This window comes from Cyanistes caeruleus, chromosome 14, assembly GCF_971803275.1.
Source record: "Cyanistes caeruleus chromosome 14, bCyaCae1.hap1.1, whole genome shotgun sequence".
NCBI lineage: Eukaryota > Metazoa > Chordata > Aves > Passeriformes > Paridae > Cyanistes > Cyanistes caeruleus.
In genome coordinates, this window is record NC_141714.1 from 15540350 (window position 1) to 15558843 (window position 18494).

The 18494-nt window shown below is 50.0% G+C and overlaps 1 protein-coding gene across 3 annotated transcripts; it reads left to right on the plus strand.

Annotated features, from left to right (window-relative positions):
• The first annotated feature begins 3175 nt into the window (after positions 1–3175).
• Positions 3176–10539, plus strand: GPR174 (G protein-coupled receptor 174). Of its 3 annotated transcripts, XM_086850430.1 has the most exons (4): positions 3728–3804; positions 5167–5242; positions 7840–7924; positions 8073–10539. In XM_086850430.1, the coding sequence occupies exon 4, from the start codon at positions 8213–8215 to the stop codon at positions 9188–9190; it is 978 nt and encodes a 325-aa protein (XP_086706556.1). In that variant the 5' UTR covers positions 3728–3804; positions 5167–5242; positions 7840–7924; positions 8073–8212; the 3' UTR covers positions 9191–10539. The 3 variants fall into 3 exon arrangements, with proteins under 3 accessions (XP_086706555.1, XP_086706556.1, XP_023781708.2); XM_086850429.1 differs by lacking the exon at positions 3728–3804 and adding an exon at positions 3176–3416 and having other exon boundaries at positions 7840–10539; XM_023925940.2 differs by having other exon boundaries at positions 3732–3804; positions 7840–10539.
• Positions 10540–18494: the final 7955 nt, after the last annotated feature.

The window sequence follows — 18494 nt, forward strand, 5'->3', positions numbered from 1 at the left end:
AGCTTGTTTTCTTGACATTTCTGCAACACAGCTTGCCCCTTCCAAAGAAAGAACAGGAAAGAGCGAACGTAAAGCTCTCAGTAATGTCACATGGAGACTCAGCAGCCAACCCTCCCTCAGGCTGTGCCTGCCTCAGGCAGGGGAAATAAAGCTGAAAAATCCCTTGCTGGGTTGGACACCCTGGCTAGCAAGGATTTTGCTGGGTTTTCTGTAAATCAGTCTCTGAAGAAACATCCTTTTCCAGTACAAAATGCTGCTTCCTGCTCTTCCAATGCCTGCCAGCCTCCTGTTTGATCTGTCCTAGGATCATCATGGAATGGTTTGGGTTGGGAGGGACCTTAAAGCTCATCCCACCCCCTGCCATGAGCAGGGACACCTCCCACTATCCCAGGCTGCTCCAAGCCCTGTCCAACCTGGCCTTGGACAATTCCAGGGATCCAGGGGCAGCCACAGCTTCCCTGGGTAACCTGTGCCAGGGCCTCCCCACCCTCACAGGGAACAATTTTTTCCCAAGATCCCATCTAAACCTTCACTTACATATCCCTGAAATTATGCACTCCTTGGGAGTATCCAAGCTGTCCCTTGCACGACACTTTTTAGGGCCCCACAGGGAGGGAGAGGGGAACTGCTTTTCTCCTTGCTAAAAATACCTTTACCCTCCCTCCATGACCACATGCTCCCAGTCCAGCCCCAAAGTGACTTTGCCTCTGGAAAACCTCTGTGGAGCCCTCACAATCGAGCCTCTCCTGATTTTTGGCACCACTGCTGGCAAGGGGCAGCTTCTCCACCCACCCACCTCGTGCTGGAGAGGGGAAGCGCTGTCCCTGGCAAAGGAACAAACACCAACAGCTCCAATCCCCAGCACAAATCAAACACACTGAAAGCAAATTTTGCTGCTTCAAACCCAGCCGAGCCAGGGAGCTGTTTTCCAGGCCAGGGAGCAGTTTTCCAAGCCAGGGAGCAGTTTTCCAGACAGCCATGATTTCATCAGACCCCAGTCCAATTTTCTGATTCATGTGCTCAGCCAGCAACACCCTGCAAAGCCCAAGGGATGTGGTGGGACAGCACCGTGTGACAGCCCCAGGTGTGTCCATCACCCTTCCCATGCCCCAGGGTCCTGTTCAGGGCTCAGGGGAGAGGATTTGGGAATTCTGTGTGGATGCCATGGCAGCGTTCAGCACTGGGAGGGTGCTCAGCATTCCAAGGAACAGCCAAAGCCTCATCCCTGCACAGCCAGCACATCCTTCCCGGCAGACTCTGCCACGCCATCGCCCAGCCCTGCTCCCTTTGCAGGGTTTTTTTGATTTTTGAAGAGAATTCCCTGCTCCAGGCACACAGGGGAGGGAAATCCAGCAGTTTTTAGCCCCCAGCTTGGTGTCAGCAGCGTGGCTGCACCCCTGGCTCCACACGAGCCCTGCATCCATGGACCTGCGCCTGCTCCCCCTTTCAGACACGCTCCTTTCCCCTGGGACAGCCCCAGCCCGGTGGAGAACAGACAGAAAACCTCTTCCCAGGGATTATTTCTATTAAAGACAGGCAGTGCTGATCAGAAAGACCTCAGCTGGTTCTCTCTGAGGAGAACCTACAAGGTCATGAAGCACAAGCTTAGATAAACTGAGAACTTCCAATCCTTCTAAGATACAAATGTAAGTAAAGAAAGAAATACATATAATCAATACAAGAGAAAAACACAATTTTAAAATTTGACTTTATGCTGTAAAATAATTGCTTTGCAATTTGATGCCCAGCTCCAAGGCCTCCTGATTTTTGTTGGCCTCATCTACAGCAGGATTGGAGGGTCCAGAAAGGATTTTCCCAGGGGACAGCAGAACTCTGGGACTGGCACTTGGCTGCTGGTAAAGGCACCTTCAGTTCCCACCCCACACCCCAGGAATGCTCCTGGAGTGATGGGAAATGGGATGGATGCTGGTGGCAATACACACAGAGCAAGGCACCAGCAAAACAGGATTTGGGGCTGCTCTGCAGGATGGTTTTCAAATAAAATCTCCCTCAGTACCCTACATCCACTCCCTGCCCCGAGCTCAGGCTCTGCCCTCCCATACCAGGCTGGCTGCTGTGGAAATGGAAGTGAAACAGAGAACCCATCACGTGCTGGAGTGGGGAAAGCAGAGGAGCCCACCCCCAAACCCAGGGGTTGGTGATTCCTGGGACTGGCCTTTGTTTTATTGTCTATTAAAATCACCTCCAAACCACCCCCCTCAACCCTCGTGGGGGACAGGGAGGTGCCAGGGTCACACAGGGAAGCGCTGGTGGAGCAGGGGCAGAGCCTGGGGACCCCTGCATGTCACATCACACAGTTTTGGGGAGAGGAAATAAATGAGAGCACGGCAGAGGTAACTGGTGGGAGGTGCTGGGAAAGTTTCACATCCCAGATCCTGCTGAAATTAGGGAAACAGCCCAGGACTGACATGAGCTGAGTTCAGTGAGACCACAGCACCAAGGAACCTCCTTTCAGCACTAAACCCCCACAGCTGCCAGCCCAAAAACACCAGTCCAAAACCCAGCCCTGCCCCACAGGAACAACTCTGCAGAGAAGATCCCACACTGCTGAAAAGCTCTGGCTCCCACTTTAATCAAGGCCCATCAAGTCATCAACAGCTCCAGAATAAAGCTGGAAGCTTTGACCAGCAGGAGCAGCTGCTGGAGCAGGCACACAGCTGCATTTTTGGGAGATGTGATCCACAGAGCCTTAGAGAGGGGCTGACCAGCATGGGGTGACAAACCCTGTGCCCTTCGAGGCTGTAAGGACCATTAATAACCATTAATAAACCACCATAAAAAGGTGTGGAGAGAGCTACAAACCCTAAGCTGGAATGGTGATATGAGAAAATCAATGATGCCTTAAGGGAGCAGGTGTAATATAATATAATATATATATATATGTATGTATGTATGTATGTATGTATGTATGCTGTTCTCCTGGGAAGATGTGTAAGAAAAATGAATAAATACAAATTGAAAAGCTGCAAATCTCTGCAGAACTTCTCTGAAAATGGTTAGCAAAGTGACTTTTTCAAAATAACCAACTGAACCATTGCTCCCTTAACAAGAATTCTTGTTGATGTTCCTGGAGCTGGAGTCCTCCTCTGGATAAGAAGGGAAGTGCTGCTTTTCAAACTCCAAGCGCAGCCAGCTCTGCCCTCTGCCGATGGCCGGGGACCACGATGGCCCAGGGAGGTGGCCGTAGGTGACACCACTTTGTGGCACTTTTGGAAAAGAAGAGCTCTTGGCTCTCACCCCGGTCAGCTCCATGAGAGCTGCGGGAATCCCCTGGAGGGGATAATAATGGAGCTCGCTGCTTTTGGGGAGCCCGAGTCTGCCCACGATCAGCTTCGGGGGGACCCCGAATCCCCCCCAAAGCACCGGGACTGCAGCACAGGGGCGCGAACATCCAGGTGAGAGGGAAGGAACCTTTCCCAGCGAGCTGGGGAGGGAAAATAATCCATGAATCCTCTCATTCCCTCAGCTCTACACCTGTCCCAGAGGTGGCACACGGGTGGCACCTGCCAGCGCGTCCCTGTCCCCAGGAGCTGCGGGGTCCTACCCCCACCGCTGGCTGCTCCCAAAACACCCCGACACCATCAGCAGCCGAACAAACACGGTGTGAAGCAGGGCGAGGGAAGGAAAGCGGGTGATTGCAGGCAGGATGAGGGGCAGGGACCCCACCGTGCCCGTTCCGCTCCCCACGGCGCAGCCGCTCCCCGCCACTTGCGCTTTTGCTTTGCACAGCGAGGGAGGGACCCGCCGTGGGGACACTCCGGGACAGCCTCAGGGCCAGCAAAGGTAGGGCTGGAATTCCTCTCTGTGCCGGTTTTTCCTTCGGGGTAGGCTGAGGGGGGGTTCAGTTGGGGTTTTTTGGGTGTTTTTGGTTGTTGTGCCATAGATTTAGTGCGGCTCTGCCGGGAGTGCTGACAGGGGATGGGACAGCCCAGGGACAGCCAGGGGGGTCCTGGCTCCACCACAGACCTGCTGGAACTCCCAAAGTGAGCAGGGAGAAGGGGGGAGAATCAGAGGAAGCCCAGCTATGGGTAAGGAGATAATAATTTATGGAAGAGCTCCTGTGTGTGCCCATGGGATGCTCTGAGCATCCGAGTGAGAGGAGGGGATGGCTGAGGTTAGAACACCCAGCCTTGAAGTTTCAAGCTGTGTTTTCTGCTGTCATTAACTGAGCAGCTGAATTTAAGGATTAACCCCAACTCCAGCCTCTGCAAACCCAGCACCACCTGGGATGGGACTCGTCTGTCAGGAGCCTTTGAGGTCACACAGCCCCATCCTCCCCACACGGGGATAACTGACCCAATTCCCACTGCTCCACGTTTTCCCGTGGGTTTGTCTCCCTCTATTTGTCCCATGAATTTTCCCAAGTGGTCTGTTCCTCACACCGATTTTCCATGGGGCAATTTCCATTTGACTGCGAGAACCAGGGAGGAAGAGGACAGGGTCATCACAGCACAGGGACGTGGCTGTGCATCCCTGGGCGCTGTGTGCTGATGGTTTGGGGGGATAACTCCCAACTTTGGTGCCAGAAACATCTCCCAGGGACATCTGGGTGTGCCAGGAAGGGAGAAGGAGGGTGGGGGATTAGGCTGACACACAGCACTGCTGCTCTGGGTTATTTTCCCTTCTTAACCAGGATAAATATTAACAAAGGAGGACAAGAGCTTTTGAAAGGATTAAAAGGCAAAAGCAGAGTATTTCACATGGCATTAAACCAGAGAATTTATTTTTTTTCCCTTCATATTCTTGGAATTTAGTTAGCACAGCAAGGGGCAACATCACTTTGACAGAGATAAATCCCAAATATCTACCAGGAAACGACTTCAAGGCAGAGGAGCCTCTTCTTCTGTCATTCGTTAAAAGAACAAAAAACCAACCCAATATAACATTCAGTTTCTGGTTTTAGCATCCCTATTTTCAGTTAATACCTTGTAAATTCTACTCCCTGCCAAAGCAGGAGAGCAGCATTTCAGGTGAGCCAGAGAACCAAGTGGGCACCGGGAGAAGCCCAGGCCAGCCTGGGCCAGCTCTCCCCTCCCCACAGAACCCCTCTGGAGGGACTGAGCCACCCTCACCCCGCCTTCACTCGCACAGGAAACTGAATTTCCATTTGATGTTTCCCCTGTGCATGTTCTGCTTTCATTTTAGGTTTTGGAGGAGAAGAAGGAAAAACAACACGAGAGGTGCCAGGCACAGCCCAGCCCAGCCCAGCTCCCCCAGGAGGGTAAGTGAGCAGGGAGCACCAGGGTGCTGCTGCTGTGCCCCTGACACCGATTTTGGGTGTTCTTAAAACACATCCCACACTGAACACGAGGGACTGAGCACCCCCAGCTCACCTGGGCCAGGTGGAGGATCCATCCAGGCTGATCCACCTGGCTCCAGGGAGGAGCAGGAGGTGCTGGCAGATCCCAGCTCCGAGAGGGAGCAGCAAGAACAGCAGCCACAGGAGCTGCTCTCAAAGCCTCCCCCACACCCAGAGGGGTTTAGGAGTTAAAACCCCCCGGATTTCCTAATGAGGATCCACACTGGGCACCTCTAAGCAGCCTCAGGTAGGAGCCTGGACACTGCTGAGCTCTGCTGAGGCTTTGGGGCAGAGCCCACCTGTGAGCAGGGCAAGGTGCTGCTCCACACCCCCAGCCCCTGCAGGGGTTCTGGGTTAGGGTTAGGGTCCTCCAGCACATGGGAAATGCTTTACCCAGGATGTACCCAGCTCTAACCAGCTGATTTTGGGCTCTAACAGCTCCGAAAGCTGATTTAAGAGTTGCCATGTGCAACTCTTACCTGCTGCTCTGTTTCATTGGGCACAAATCTTCATCCAGTGCCCCAGCATAGCTGATTTGGGGGGTACCCATGGAAAAATCAGGGGGAAAAGCTGTTCAGGGGAGAAGGAGGCTGTGTCTGTGGAGAGTCTGTCACCCACCCCCTTGCAGTGAGGGGGAAGCAAGCACAGAGCATGCAACCCCAAATTTCCTCTTTCTGGAGATTTTTTTTAGCATCCTGCTGGTTTTTTACACAGCACATGGGGCTGAACTCTGTGATTTTGCTGCTTGGGATTTCCAAAACGCCATTTCTCACATTGCTGAGTTTTTACACCCCATCCCCAGCTCCGAGGGTGCCCCTGGGTGCCCTGGCTGAGCCCCTTCATGCCACAGGGAGAGGCAGAAAGTGCTGCAAGTGCCTCCCTGCCCCAGGGCCAGGCTGGAAAGTTGCTGTGTGATGGGGAAGGGCAGGAGCTGGGGGGCAGCAGGAAAAATAAGATATGGATGTGTGGAAGGGCTGGGGGAGCAGTTTGTCCTTCCCTCTGTGTGTCCCATGGCCCAGAGGTGGAGTTAAGGATGGTTTTCCCACCTGGGAATGCAGCCAGAGGAAAAGGAGCATGATCAAGTGTGGGTGTCAGGACCCCCTGCCAACAGGAGAGGAGAGACAAGCTAGTTTAAATAGATAAGAAAAACTGTTAAAATAAAAGTATTATTAATTTTCACTCCTGAAGCATAACAGGATCATTTCACAAGTCATTTTACTCCACTGCTTGAGTTAGATGCTCTCTCTTTAAAAGGAAGGAAGGAAGACATCTCAGTCTCCTTGCCAAGAGAAAATACAAAAGTAAATACGTTTCCTTTTGTGACAGATTTTCTGTTTCCACCCAAATCTACTTCAAAGTTTTGGTGCCATTACACCAAAAAGTGTTGAACATCATTAATAAATGTTTTTTGTACCTTTTGTACCTAAGCACTGGAAAAAAAAACAGCAGGGACTGCAGCAGATGTAATTTTACCTTTAAAATTTAAAAAAGTTAAATGAAAAGAATTAAAACATTTTAGATTAAGTAAATGTGCCTTTGGCATCTGGGTTGGTACCTACAGACTTCTCCCACTTAGACCTGCAGGATAATTCTTCATGTGGAAGCTGAAGGCAAACCTGAGAGGGCTTGGGCAGAGATCTGAATTTCCTCTAGATTTATCAGATCTGGCTGAGGTTTTTGTCTGACACATTCAGATAACATCACCTGTTTGGCCTGCAGTTTTACATAAAATCCTCCTCCAGCCTCCTTAGAACCAGTTCTGGTATTACCAACAGCCCCAGATGTGCACGGTGGGTAAGGACAGGCTTAGAAAAAGCAGCTGTGAGGAAGTCAAATTGGATGAAAAGCAGGTAGTTGTGCAAAGGACGGTTCATGCCCTATTTTTTAAGGTGAAATTAAAAAGTTGACCCTGGTTTGGTGAAAACCACTGACCTGGTACTTCCACCCCATTTTGTGTGGTTTGTGTGCACATGGGTTACACGAGGAGCAGATTTCCTTCTGTCACCTGCAGCTGGGGAGGGTGGGAATGCTCTGAGGGCTTTCCTGGGAAGCCAGGGGAGTGTTTCCCTCAGGAGTTTTTGGGAGGTGAGGCAGGTTACCAGAGCATCCCAGCACTGTTTCCTGGCACACAGGAAGAGCAACACCCCCAGGTTTGCCGCAGAAAATGAACATGGTTTCTATTTATTCCTTGGTGGTTCTGCACCTCCACTGGACAGGGCAGCAGAAGAGCTGATCACCACCAAAGCCACAGGGATTTCTGCTGGAGAGATGCTCCAGCTCTTTCCAGCTCTCCCATAACTCTTGCTCCATTCCCTCCCATCTCCCAACAACGCAGCCTGAGATTGGGTCAATGTAATGATAAAGGTACACAGACATTAAATAGAAAAGTTATAAACTTATGTTCCTATAGTTATAAGTAAGGATATGTCTCGAGTAAGTAAGAAATTGTATAAAATAGTGCAAAATAGTAAATATAAAATAAGATAGTAAAATAGTGAGTGAACCTTTCTGTCTTCCAGCTGCGGGGCCCCGTCAGGTGTTGAACCCCTGCGTTGAGAGAAGAGGCTGAAATGCCACCCAAAAGGTGACAGTGACACAGCTCTGGTGAGGAATTGTCCACCTGGGCACATGGCAATGCTTTTCCCGGTGTGGATCCCTCCTGCCCATCCTGCAGCTGACCCCAGCGAGCTCTGACCAGGAGCATGAGCAGGGCAGGACTGGAATTAACTCCCCCCACCCCAAAACTCCCCAGGATGAGCCGGTGACCGGAGCCTCGCACACGGATTCCAGGGCTGGGCTGTTCCCTTTGGATCCCGAGGCCACCCTGGCTGCAGGACAGGCGGGATGGACGGGTTATGATGCCGGGGCTGAGCACGGAGCCGGAGCACAACCATGAGCAACAGCTCCAACTGCAGCGAGCCAGACCTCAAGCCCTACTACGCCGTCACCTACACGGTGATCCTGATCCCCGGGCTCATCGGCAACACCCTGGCCTTGTGGGTCTTCTATGGCTACATGAAAGAGACTAAAAGGGCCGTGATATTTATGATCAATTTAGCCATTGCTGACTTATCACAAGTGCTGTCCTTGCCCCTGAGGATTTTTTACTACCTGACGGGCACCTGGGAGTTTGGAGGAGGTCTCTGCATGCTCTGCTTCTACCTGAAGTACGTCAACATGTACGCCAGCATCTACTTCTTGGTGTGCATCAGCGTGAGGAGGTACCTGTTCCTCATGCACCCCTTCAAATTCAGCGACTGCAGGCGTGTCTGTGATGTCTACATCAGCATCGTGGGCTGGGTTGTGGTCTGTGTGGGCTGCCTGCCTTTCCCACTCCTCAGGATGCAGCACCAGGATGACAAAAACACCTGTTTTGTGGATCTTCCCATCAAGAAACTCGACCTCCCCACCTCCATCACGCTGATGACCATAGCGGAGTTGGTGGGGTTCGTGACCCCCCTGCTCATCGTCCTGTACTGCTCCTGGAAGACAATCTTATCACTAAAAGAGAGGCACTCTGCTTCCCGGGACCTGGGCGAGAAGAAAAAGGCTTTAAAGATGATCCTCACCTGCGCCCTGGTGTTCCTGATTTGCTTTGCACCTTATCACATCAGCTTCCCGCTGGATTTCTTTGTGAAAACCAGGCAGATCCGGGAGGGCTGCATGCAGATCTCGGTGTTCCACGCCGTGGCTTTGTGCCTCGCCAGCCTCAACTCCTGCGTGGATCCCATCATCTACTACTTCACCACGGATGAGTTCAGGAGACGCCTCTCCAGGCAGGATCTGCAGGACAGCATCCAGCTCCAGCACCTCAGCTACGGCAGGAAGCACTCCAGGGATGTGCTCAGTGAGGACACCACGGAATACTAGAGCTGCCCTTCCCAAACTGCTGCCAGCACTTCCAACACTCATTACATTTTGGCCTTTGACACAATTTTTTCCCTCAGGACACTGAGAACAACAATTCAAACTTCTGCTTTTGGTGAGGCTTGGAATAAACAAAACCTCCTGCCTCCCCCCAAACCTGACCAGGAATGTGTTGATTTAATACTTAAGGTGCAAATTTTCACTGAATATAAATAGGAGAATTTCTATTCCTCAGCTGGACAGCAGGAGGTCACAGACCCATGGGAGAGGTGACACCAGCCCCACTGTCACAACATGGCACCATGTCCTGGTCAACAAGAAACAGCAAAGATTCTGGAGTCTTGCTGTGCAGAAAGAATTTGATCCTAAAAAGTACTGGATGGCACAAAATTCTCTGTTTCTGAAGCACGAGACAATTCAGCAGAGACTGATTCTCCAGAGTGCCCAGAGCCTGCTCCAGCCACGCTGAGCACGGAGTGAGGAGCAGAAGGTGGCCCCAAAGGACTTCCCATTTAAATAATTAATGAAGCCTCATTTGGGGGTGTAGCAAATGCCATCACCCCAAATCACAGCCAGTGAAGATCCCACACACTATTTTTCTGCCATCAGTTCCCACTTCTGGATGCAAAGACAAGGGTTAGAGCCATGCCCTGGGTTTTGAACCATGTGGTTGTGCTTGGAGGGTATTTATTCAAGCCAGGTGTCCATCGAGCCTTTCAGATCCTCTTTTCACCAAAAATGGGGCAAATTATTTCCTTTCCACTGATAACTGACCCAGGGCCATCACATCCACTCCCCACAAACAGCAGCAGGATTCAAACAGAGGATCCAAACCTTCCCAAAGTTCTCTGTAATGCGAACTCCCTGAAACAAAATCAAAGGTGCCACAAGAGATTTTTAAGAAAGGCTCAAAGGTGGATGCTTTGTTGATAATATTTGCTTTAAATTCAAACCACAGAGATTTTGGGCCTGACTTTGGTATTTCATTTGCACCTTCTTGTAAAATGTTACTTTTCTGTGAACATTGGAAATGTAAAATACTGTGCCAGTATCATTTCTTATTTATGCAAATGTTGTTTTATAATTTATATAAGGGACATACACATTGTAGGAAAATGACGTGAAGCCCAGAGAGTGCCAGAACACAAGAGGTTTGGGTTTTTTTCAAAAACTTTTTCATATAATAAAGAAAACTCCACCACCTCTTCCCTACAGGAATCTGAGCCAGTGCCTGATGGCTGAGCAAGCACTGATAATTCATGGAAACCACAAAGCACATTCACAGTGACCCAAAAAAAAATATTTATTTTTATACTTCCTGTTGTATATAATAAAACAATCATTTCTAAAAATGTTTTAAAATCTGATTCTTGGCCCTTTCTCCCCCCTGCATCACCAATACACATAAACATGTGGCAGCACCTGGATTTGATGCTTCTTGAGGGCCTTTAGAACATTTTACATGCTTCTCTGAAATTATTTTACTCTTCTTCTTGCACTGGGGACAGAAGTCAAAGGGACAGATTTCCCAGGATAACGGGAATTCCTCCAGCTGCAGGAATCCAATCCATCCCTGTCCTTTCTGGCCACCATGGGAGGGGACCAGGGTGGCCCTGTCCAACCCCCCCAGAGTCACTTTCAGCTCCTGAGGGAGAAAAGGTTGTTACATAAAACGGTGTCAGAAGTTCAGAAATTGTTCAGTGACAGAAACCTCAAGCAGCTGAAAATTTTCCACCCAGAAAATCCCGTGGGTGCAGCAGCATCTTCCCCCCTGCCACGGCAACGGGGCTTATTCAAATGAGTGTTAATTATCTTTTCTGCAGGAGGTTGGTGCAATGGTCAGGGTTGGTGACACAAGATGAATTCAGGGGACACCTCCCTGCCCTCCCCCAGGGCACCTCTGCTCCAGGTGGCATCTGCTGGGGACACCCTGAGGTCTCACAGGCCCCTGGGGATGCTGCCACCAACAAGTGCAGAGTCAGGATGTTCCTTAGATTTCCAGGAGTTGGATTTTCATGCTGTGGGTATTTCTGCCATGCCCCTGTATTTTTAGCATCTCAGGATTCATGAGCTGGACTCAATGATCTTTAGGAAGGAGTCCCTTCTAACTCAGCATATTCTCTGAGTCTCTAAAATAATCTGAATAATCTGGTGTGCAGCACTGGAATGGGAATCTGAATGAGAATGTAACCGAGAACAAAAACCCCCAAAATATCCCCTTTATTTTGCAGGAAGGGTTTCCTCTGTTTGCCCTCCCCAGGGCATTGTTATCACTGAGCAGCAAGCACTGAGGTCTCTGCCAGTGCCCTCACCAGGCTGGCTCTGTGCTGAAATGAGAAGTGGCTTTTAGGCAAAGAATCAGTTTTAATTCCTGCTGGGCCAAAGGAGAGCCACTGTGGCAAGAGTGCAGCCTCAGGGGTGGTTTGAGGGGTGCTTGGGGAGCTTGAGCTGCTCAGAATGAGCACAGAGTGTTTTGGGAGTCTTACTCACACATGGCACAAGGTGGGTGAGGGTGGTGGGGTCAGGGAGAAGCAGAGTTCTGGGTCTGCTCCCACCTTGCCCCGCTCCCATCACATTCCCCGTGCTCCCAGCCCAGCTGCACAGCCTCTCATCCCCCTCGGGCACGAGACCCAGCAGCTTCCTTGGGGATTTGTGCATGTCAGAGCTGCCCTGGCATGTGACAGCTGGCACAGCAGTGGGAGCACAGCTCCCTTCCCTTCCCTTCCCTTCCCTTCCCTTCCCTTCCCTTCCCTTCCCTTCCCTTCCCTTCCCTTCCCTTCCCTTCCCTTCCCTTCCCTTCCCTTCCCTTCCCTTCCCTTCCCTTCCCTTCCCTTCCCTTCCCTTCCCTTCCCTTCCCTTCCCTTCCCTTCCCTTCCCTTCCCTTCCCTTCCCTTCCCTTCCCATCCCATCCCATCCCATCCCCAATCCCATCCCATATCCCATCCTGCACCCCAATATCCCTGATGAATTCCCTGCTTTAGTTCCACGTCATTTCCCGTGAGGACACCCTTGGCTGTCCCTCCCTCCTGCAGGATTTGTGCCCCAGCCTCGGGGCAGGTGACACCCCCAGCCACCCCTGCCCCAGGCCACGTCTCCTCCACCACTTCCAGTGCCCTCCTCATCCTCTGCCATCACCACAAGCCATCCATGGAATCCCAGAGATCTCTTCTGGCCATGAAAAGGGCTGATTTACAGCTTCTCTTACCTAAGCAGAATTTTTGTCCTCTCACACATCTTTTCTTTTACCAGCACTGTTTTATTTGCTGTTTTGTCACACAGTTGCTCAACATCCTGAGCAGAGTCCCCATTTCTCTGTAACTCATTAGATTTTCCTGCTGGGGTTAAGGCAGCTTTGACACATTTTACTGCACTTTTTACTTCCTTTTTCACTTTGCTGTTAAAAACGAGCCTCGGCCCAGCTCGTGGGGTGTAAATGCACACACAGAGCACCCCTGGCACTGCTGGACTCTGCTCCTCAGACCTCAATAACTAAAAACAACCTCCAGAGAGTGACCCAAATATGATCCCATCCCATTCAACACAAAAATAAAAAGCTAAGATCTTGTCAGAGATGTTTTGATAAACACCATGACCAAAAATAAGCTAGATCCATCAGGGCAGTGCCTGCTTCATGCTGGCAGTTAAGTCAGGGCAGAGGAGCTGCAGCCTTTGGGGTGATAAACTCTGAGAATTTGATCTACATGATCTACAGCTGTGGCCAAAAAATCTGATTTAGAAAAAAGGTTTGGTTATGTAAAGCCATGAGCACAAAATAATAGAGATAAAATGTAGTAATGTCATTGCCTCAGAGGTGAAGACCTGGTTCTGGTTCCTGCTTCCAGCTCTGTTCCTGTCTCTCAGGTCACACTGACCCCATCAGGGCCAGTGTTTGCTCTGGGCTACCCAGAGGAGCCACCATGAGGTTAAAGGGAGGAAGAGAAGGAAGTTCCTTGGAGGTCAGGTCACTATGGTCCACCTCCATGCTCACCATGAGGTTGAGCTACAGTCATCAAGGTAATAATTTTCAACACCGTTTTTGCTCAAGTTTACTTTTTTCCCCCACAAATTCAGGGAAGAAAATGAAAAGTCCAAGCAACCAGCAAAGGCAGGATGAACACAGTGATGTGACTGAGTGCCATAAGGAATTGTGAGAAGGAACCACTCTCTTAACTCATCTCCCGTTTTCCCAGGGGCCCAACAGGGCTGTGAAAAGGGAATATCTTGGTGAGGCTCCAGCTCATGGAAGGTCATGGCTTTTACCACCCACAATGTCCAGCTTTGCCTCCCCACTTGGATTCCCACAAGTCCCAAGGGAAAAAATGTATTTTAAAGAATTTAACCCACCCAAGCTCTTGTTTTGGCTGACTCGTTTCCCTCATGTGCTGTCAGATCACCAGTCCTGTGAGCAGTGCCATTATCTGGGACCCATCCACAGTCACAGCACACTGGATATTTAAGGACAGGGTACTTCCTGTGGTCATGCAAACATCTGCACAGCTCCAGAGAAAATTCCCAGGAGACCTGAGTGAAACAGAAGCTGAAACTCAGAGAGCTGTGAGGTTCTGTTTGAATGAGAGATTTCTTATTTAAGTGAATCAACACAAACCATCAAAGCCCAGCCTGTTCCTGCTGCTCAACAGCCTAAAAATCCTAAAACAGCACCATCCCAAAGCCAAAAAGAACAGCAGCACTGCCCACATTGATGTCATGCTGCTCCTTGAGTTCCTTCACCCAAAATTTCTCCCTCTGGGCTCGTCTGCCCCAGCCCAAGAGTCTCTAATGGGACTTCAAATCCCTGGTGAGATCTGGTTCAGATCATCACTATGCTCTGCTGTAATCCCAGCTCTGCAGCGAGGACACATCTTGCCTTCAAGCACCAGAGGGTTTTGGTTGGTTTTTAAAAAGAAAATATAAATGAAAACACAAAAAAACCCAAGAAAATCAAATTATACTGAAAGCAGAATGAAGGGTTTTGTGGAAGGAAACCATCAGCTCCACTGAGAAACAACAAATATTTGGGATATAGGGGTCTGCAAAAGGATAAAGGTGTTATCCAGTATATCTGCAAATGGGATATTTATTGGTGAAACATAAAGTGTTTCTGGTCTAGGAGCCTGGTCTAGTGGGAGGTGAACTGGCAGGGGTCTGGAACTTGGGCTTTAAGGTTCCTTCCAACCCAAACCATTCGGGGATTCTAAAGGCTGTGAAGATCTGGAGCTCACTTTTCCCTCAGCCAGCCACAGGTTTGATTTTCCCTCAATCAAGGGTCTCGATCCACGGGGAGAACAGGGCCTGAGAAAGGCCCCAGCAGGCAGCAATCCTGGGGTGAGCTGTGCTCAGCCACCTGCACCAGAGCAGCCTCCCCATGGCAATCCCTTGGAGATGGGAGGGAAGAGAAGCTGTGGCTTTGGAGCATCCTGCAGGGATCCAGCAGTGCCCTGCCACAGCACAGGAGAGGTAAGGGGAGCAGGAGGGCTCCTCCCCACAGGGAGGCAGCTCAAGGTGAGGCACAGACAGATCTGATAAGCACAGAGCCCTTCCTGTGCACCCCCTCCCCGGGGCTGCTCATGGGCACGGAGCAGCAGCAGCCCCGCTCACCACGGAATTGTCGGCCTTGGGGTGTGTGAAAGTCTGAGCCTCCCGCCTTGTTTGGGGTTTTTTTGGTCATGAGATGAGGAGGCAAAGCTGTGACTGCTTCCAGCTTCAGGCTGGGTGAGAAGGCACACTGGTAAGGGAAGGGTGGGGTGAAGTGGAGCTTCAACATCACTCTTTTAAAAAAATTAAGGATTAATTAGTGCAAAGGGCTGAGAAAATGAGATGACAACAGCTATGACCACCAAGGGCAGAGAATCTGAAGGAGTGAATTACTTATCACCAAGTGACCACTGAGATCATCACCCCACAGAACCACACACCCTCCACAGCCCTTCCCTCCCAGGGGATTTTGGGGCATCAGGTGGAAGGTACAGGATTATCCACAGAACCATGGCATGGCTTGGGTGGGAAGGGATCTTTAAGGGGATCTCATTCCATCCCCTGCCATGGGCAGGGAGACCTTCCACTAGCCCAGGGTGATCCAAGCTCCATCCAGCCTGGCCTTGGACATTTCCAGGGATCCAGGGGCAGCCACAGCTTCCCTGGGCTCCCTGTGCCAGGGCCTCCCCACCCTCACAGGGAAGGATTTCTTCCTAATATCCCGTCTTAACCTCCTCCATCCATGGATCCATTCCTGATGAATCCCACATGCTGACACTCTCATTCCAGAATAAAAGCACTGGGTTCCACACCAACAAGGGATTAGGTCTGTGGGAAGGAAGTTCCTTATTCCAAAATCAGGTGTCCACCCATGGATTTAACCCACAACAGCTCCAAACATCAACAAGCCCTAAAATGAACAGCTCAGGAGAACTTAAAACATTTCTGCAAGACACAAACCACCATCCACAGCGAGAATGAGTCTGCAGACAGGAAATTCACTCTTATATCTGTTAAGGTGGAACTCAAGGCTGTCACAGCACAAAAAGAGAGAAAACACATTCAAGTAAACAGAATAGTTGAACTGTAAGAAATAATTTCCCTGGGAGTTGGTGTGGTAGGTGGAGAGCCTCTAATTACTCTCAAGACAGGAAATACACCCATCCTATTGCCTAGGTAATATCACAAATATATACTCATAATGAAGAAATAATGTTAATGCAATAATGTTACTGTAATTATCCATATTGTAATTATTTTGGTGGCAGCCTGGAAGCTTCAATCAGTGTTGGCATTTGGGCTCTGTGCCACAGCTGGCAGCAGGGCCATCCCCCACCCGGCCTGGAATTAGGACAGGCAAAGCAGCTTTAATCCTTCCAAGCCTGACCTGGAGCTCAGCCCTCCCAGGAGTGTAATTCAGCCACAAAGAGGAGGTTTTGGGGGCTGCACCCCATTTATCTGGTGCTACACAGCTCTGCTGTGACCCCAGCTGCACTGCTGTGTCCAGGGCTGGTGTCCCCAGCATCAGAAGGACATGGAGATGTTGGAATGAGGCCAGAGGAGGCCGAGTTGTAAAGGGGCTGCAGCACCTCCCCTGTGGAGACAGGCTGTGAGAGCTGGGGCTGTTCTGCCCGGAGAAGGTTCTGGAAGAAGAGACCTTCCAGCATCTGAAGGGGCTACAAGGAAGCTGGAGAGGGAATGCTCACCAGGACAAGGGGGATTGGGTTCACACTGAAAGATGGGAAATTTGGATATACAGGAGAAATTCTGCCCTGGCACAGGTTGCCCAGAGAAGCTGTGGCTGCCCCTGGATTCCTGGAAGTGCCCAAGGCCAGGCTGGATGGGGCTTGGAGCAGCCTGGAGTAGTGGAAGGTGTCCCAGCCTGTGGGAGAGGATGAGTTTTAAGGTCCCTTCCAACCCAAATATCCTGAGATTTTGGGACATGGGTTCTCTACAGGTCCAGGGTGCTGAGTGCTGAGACTTCAGCCCTCGCTCACCCCAGACTCTGCTGAGCACAGCTGGATTTTGGGGATTTTCCAAGAACCAACAAAGCCCACAGGACTCCAGCCCAGTCTTGCTGGAGTTGCAGCAGGCTCTTTGTCCCCCAGCACAAACCCTGGGAGTGCTGCTGGGAGTGGGAGGTGACAATCTCTCACTGCCACATCAAGCACAGCTGTTCTGCACCAGGCCCTGCACAGAGCTGAGCTTATTGCCAGAAAAGCATGCTTTAGACAAGCAGTTTATCAAGTCTGAGGTGCTAAAGCTCTTTTTCATACCACCCTAAGGCCGCAGGGTGGGTGTCTTCCAAAGGTCTCCACACTATCCCTATTTTTAATTCTCCAGATCTTCCTCTCAAGATACTTATATATGCAAAGAAATTCAATTTTTATAGATTTTTATGAACAGTAAGCTTGGAGGAGACTGAAGTTCTAATTTAGATCATTACATACTCTAATGGAAGAGTCTGCCACCACAGCCACCCACACCTCAGCAGTCACACAGAGCAGCAGGTTCTGCAAAGGGCAACATCATCTCCTCTGAGAACCAAAATCAACTGTGTTCTTAATAATTTTTTTCTCATGTGTTTTTCTGATTAAAAAAAAAAACCCAAATGAACTCACATGTAATACTGGAAGAGGAAATATCCAAAGCACTGCATTGCCAGCTTCACATTGATAAAGGCATTTAAAATTTACATCTAATTTTGAACTTTTAGGGTCAGAAAATGAACCTGCCAGCTGCCCCAAATCCCTGCAGAGATCCTGCTGATTGTCCCGTGCCCACAGGATGCTTTTGCAGTAAACACAGATGTAAATGAAGCTCTTACAATAATTGAGTTTGCATTTGCATCCCGGCAGTGTCACCCCCTCGGACACCACACCCATGTCTGCAGTACAGTTCTACTCAGATATTGACAGGGTTTTACACAGGTGAGTTCTATTATAAAAATGTTCCTTACCATAGATAAAAACTAAGCAAAGACACTGAGCACCAGCTAGATAAAGCTTTGATCAAACCGTTTTTAGGTTTCATTTTGGTAAAATAGCTGAAAAACTGTCTGTTGGGTGAATACACCAAGTTTCTACCAGTTACACACCATTTACACCCAAGTGTTTGCTGCCTGTGCCATCTACTGGTCCAAAGGACGCCTCCAACTCATGTTCCTCCCTGTTTCTATACCCCAGCTGAACACAGGAGCTGCTCAAAGCCAAACAGAACATTAGAAGATCCCAGGAATACTTTAAAATACCAATATTTTGGCTTGGACACCCAGCCCCAGCCTAAAATACTTATGGATAGACCTCAAGGCCAGAAGAGCACACGTGGGACCAAACCCAGCTCCCTGCTCACCTCAGAGCAGGTGAGAACAATCTGTTCCTCCTGTCCCTGGCTCCCTGCCTGGAATATCCAATAACATCTTAAAGAAATTACTTCACTTCATTCCAAAGGTACAGAAAGTGTTCCAGCCCGTGTGGAAGCAGGTCCAGCATCCACTGCCTAGACATGGAGCTGGAAAAAAACAATTCCTGGGTTTTATTTTCCATGAAATCAGACCTCAATTCTACAAGCAGGTGCTTCTTGCTCTCTACAACCAACACATCTCCAAGTCTTTGTGGTCAAGGCTTCCAAAAGAACCCATTCTGGTTATTCCCCAGCCAGTCCAGAGGAGCAGATCACCCCTTGTCCAAGGACACAAAGTCTGGAGGAAAAACCTGCCAGTGCAGCTGCTTCTCCCAGTAAGAGGTGTGAGTGAAGGGATCCTGGCTCACAGTGACAGGATTAGAGCTTCCTACAGCATTTTATTTCACTATAGACTTCAATTTACTGAAAT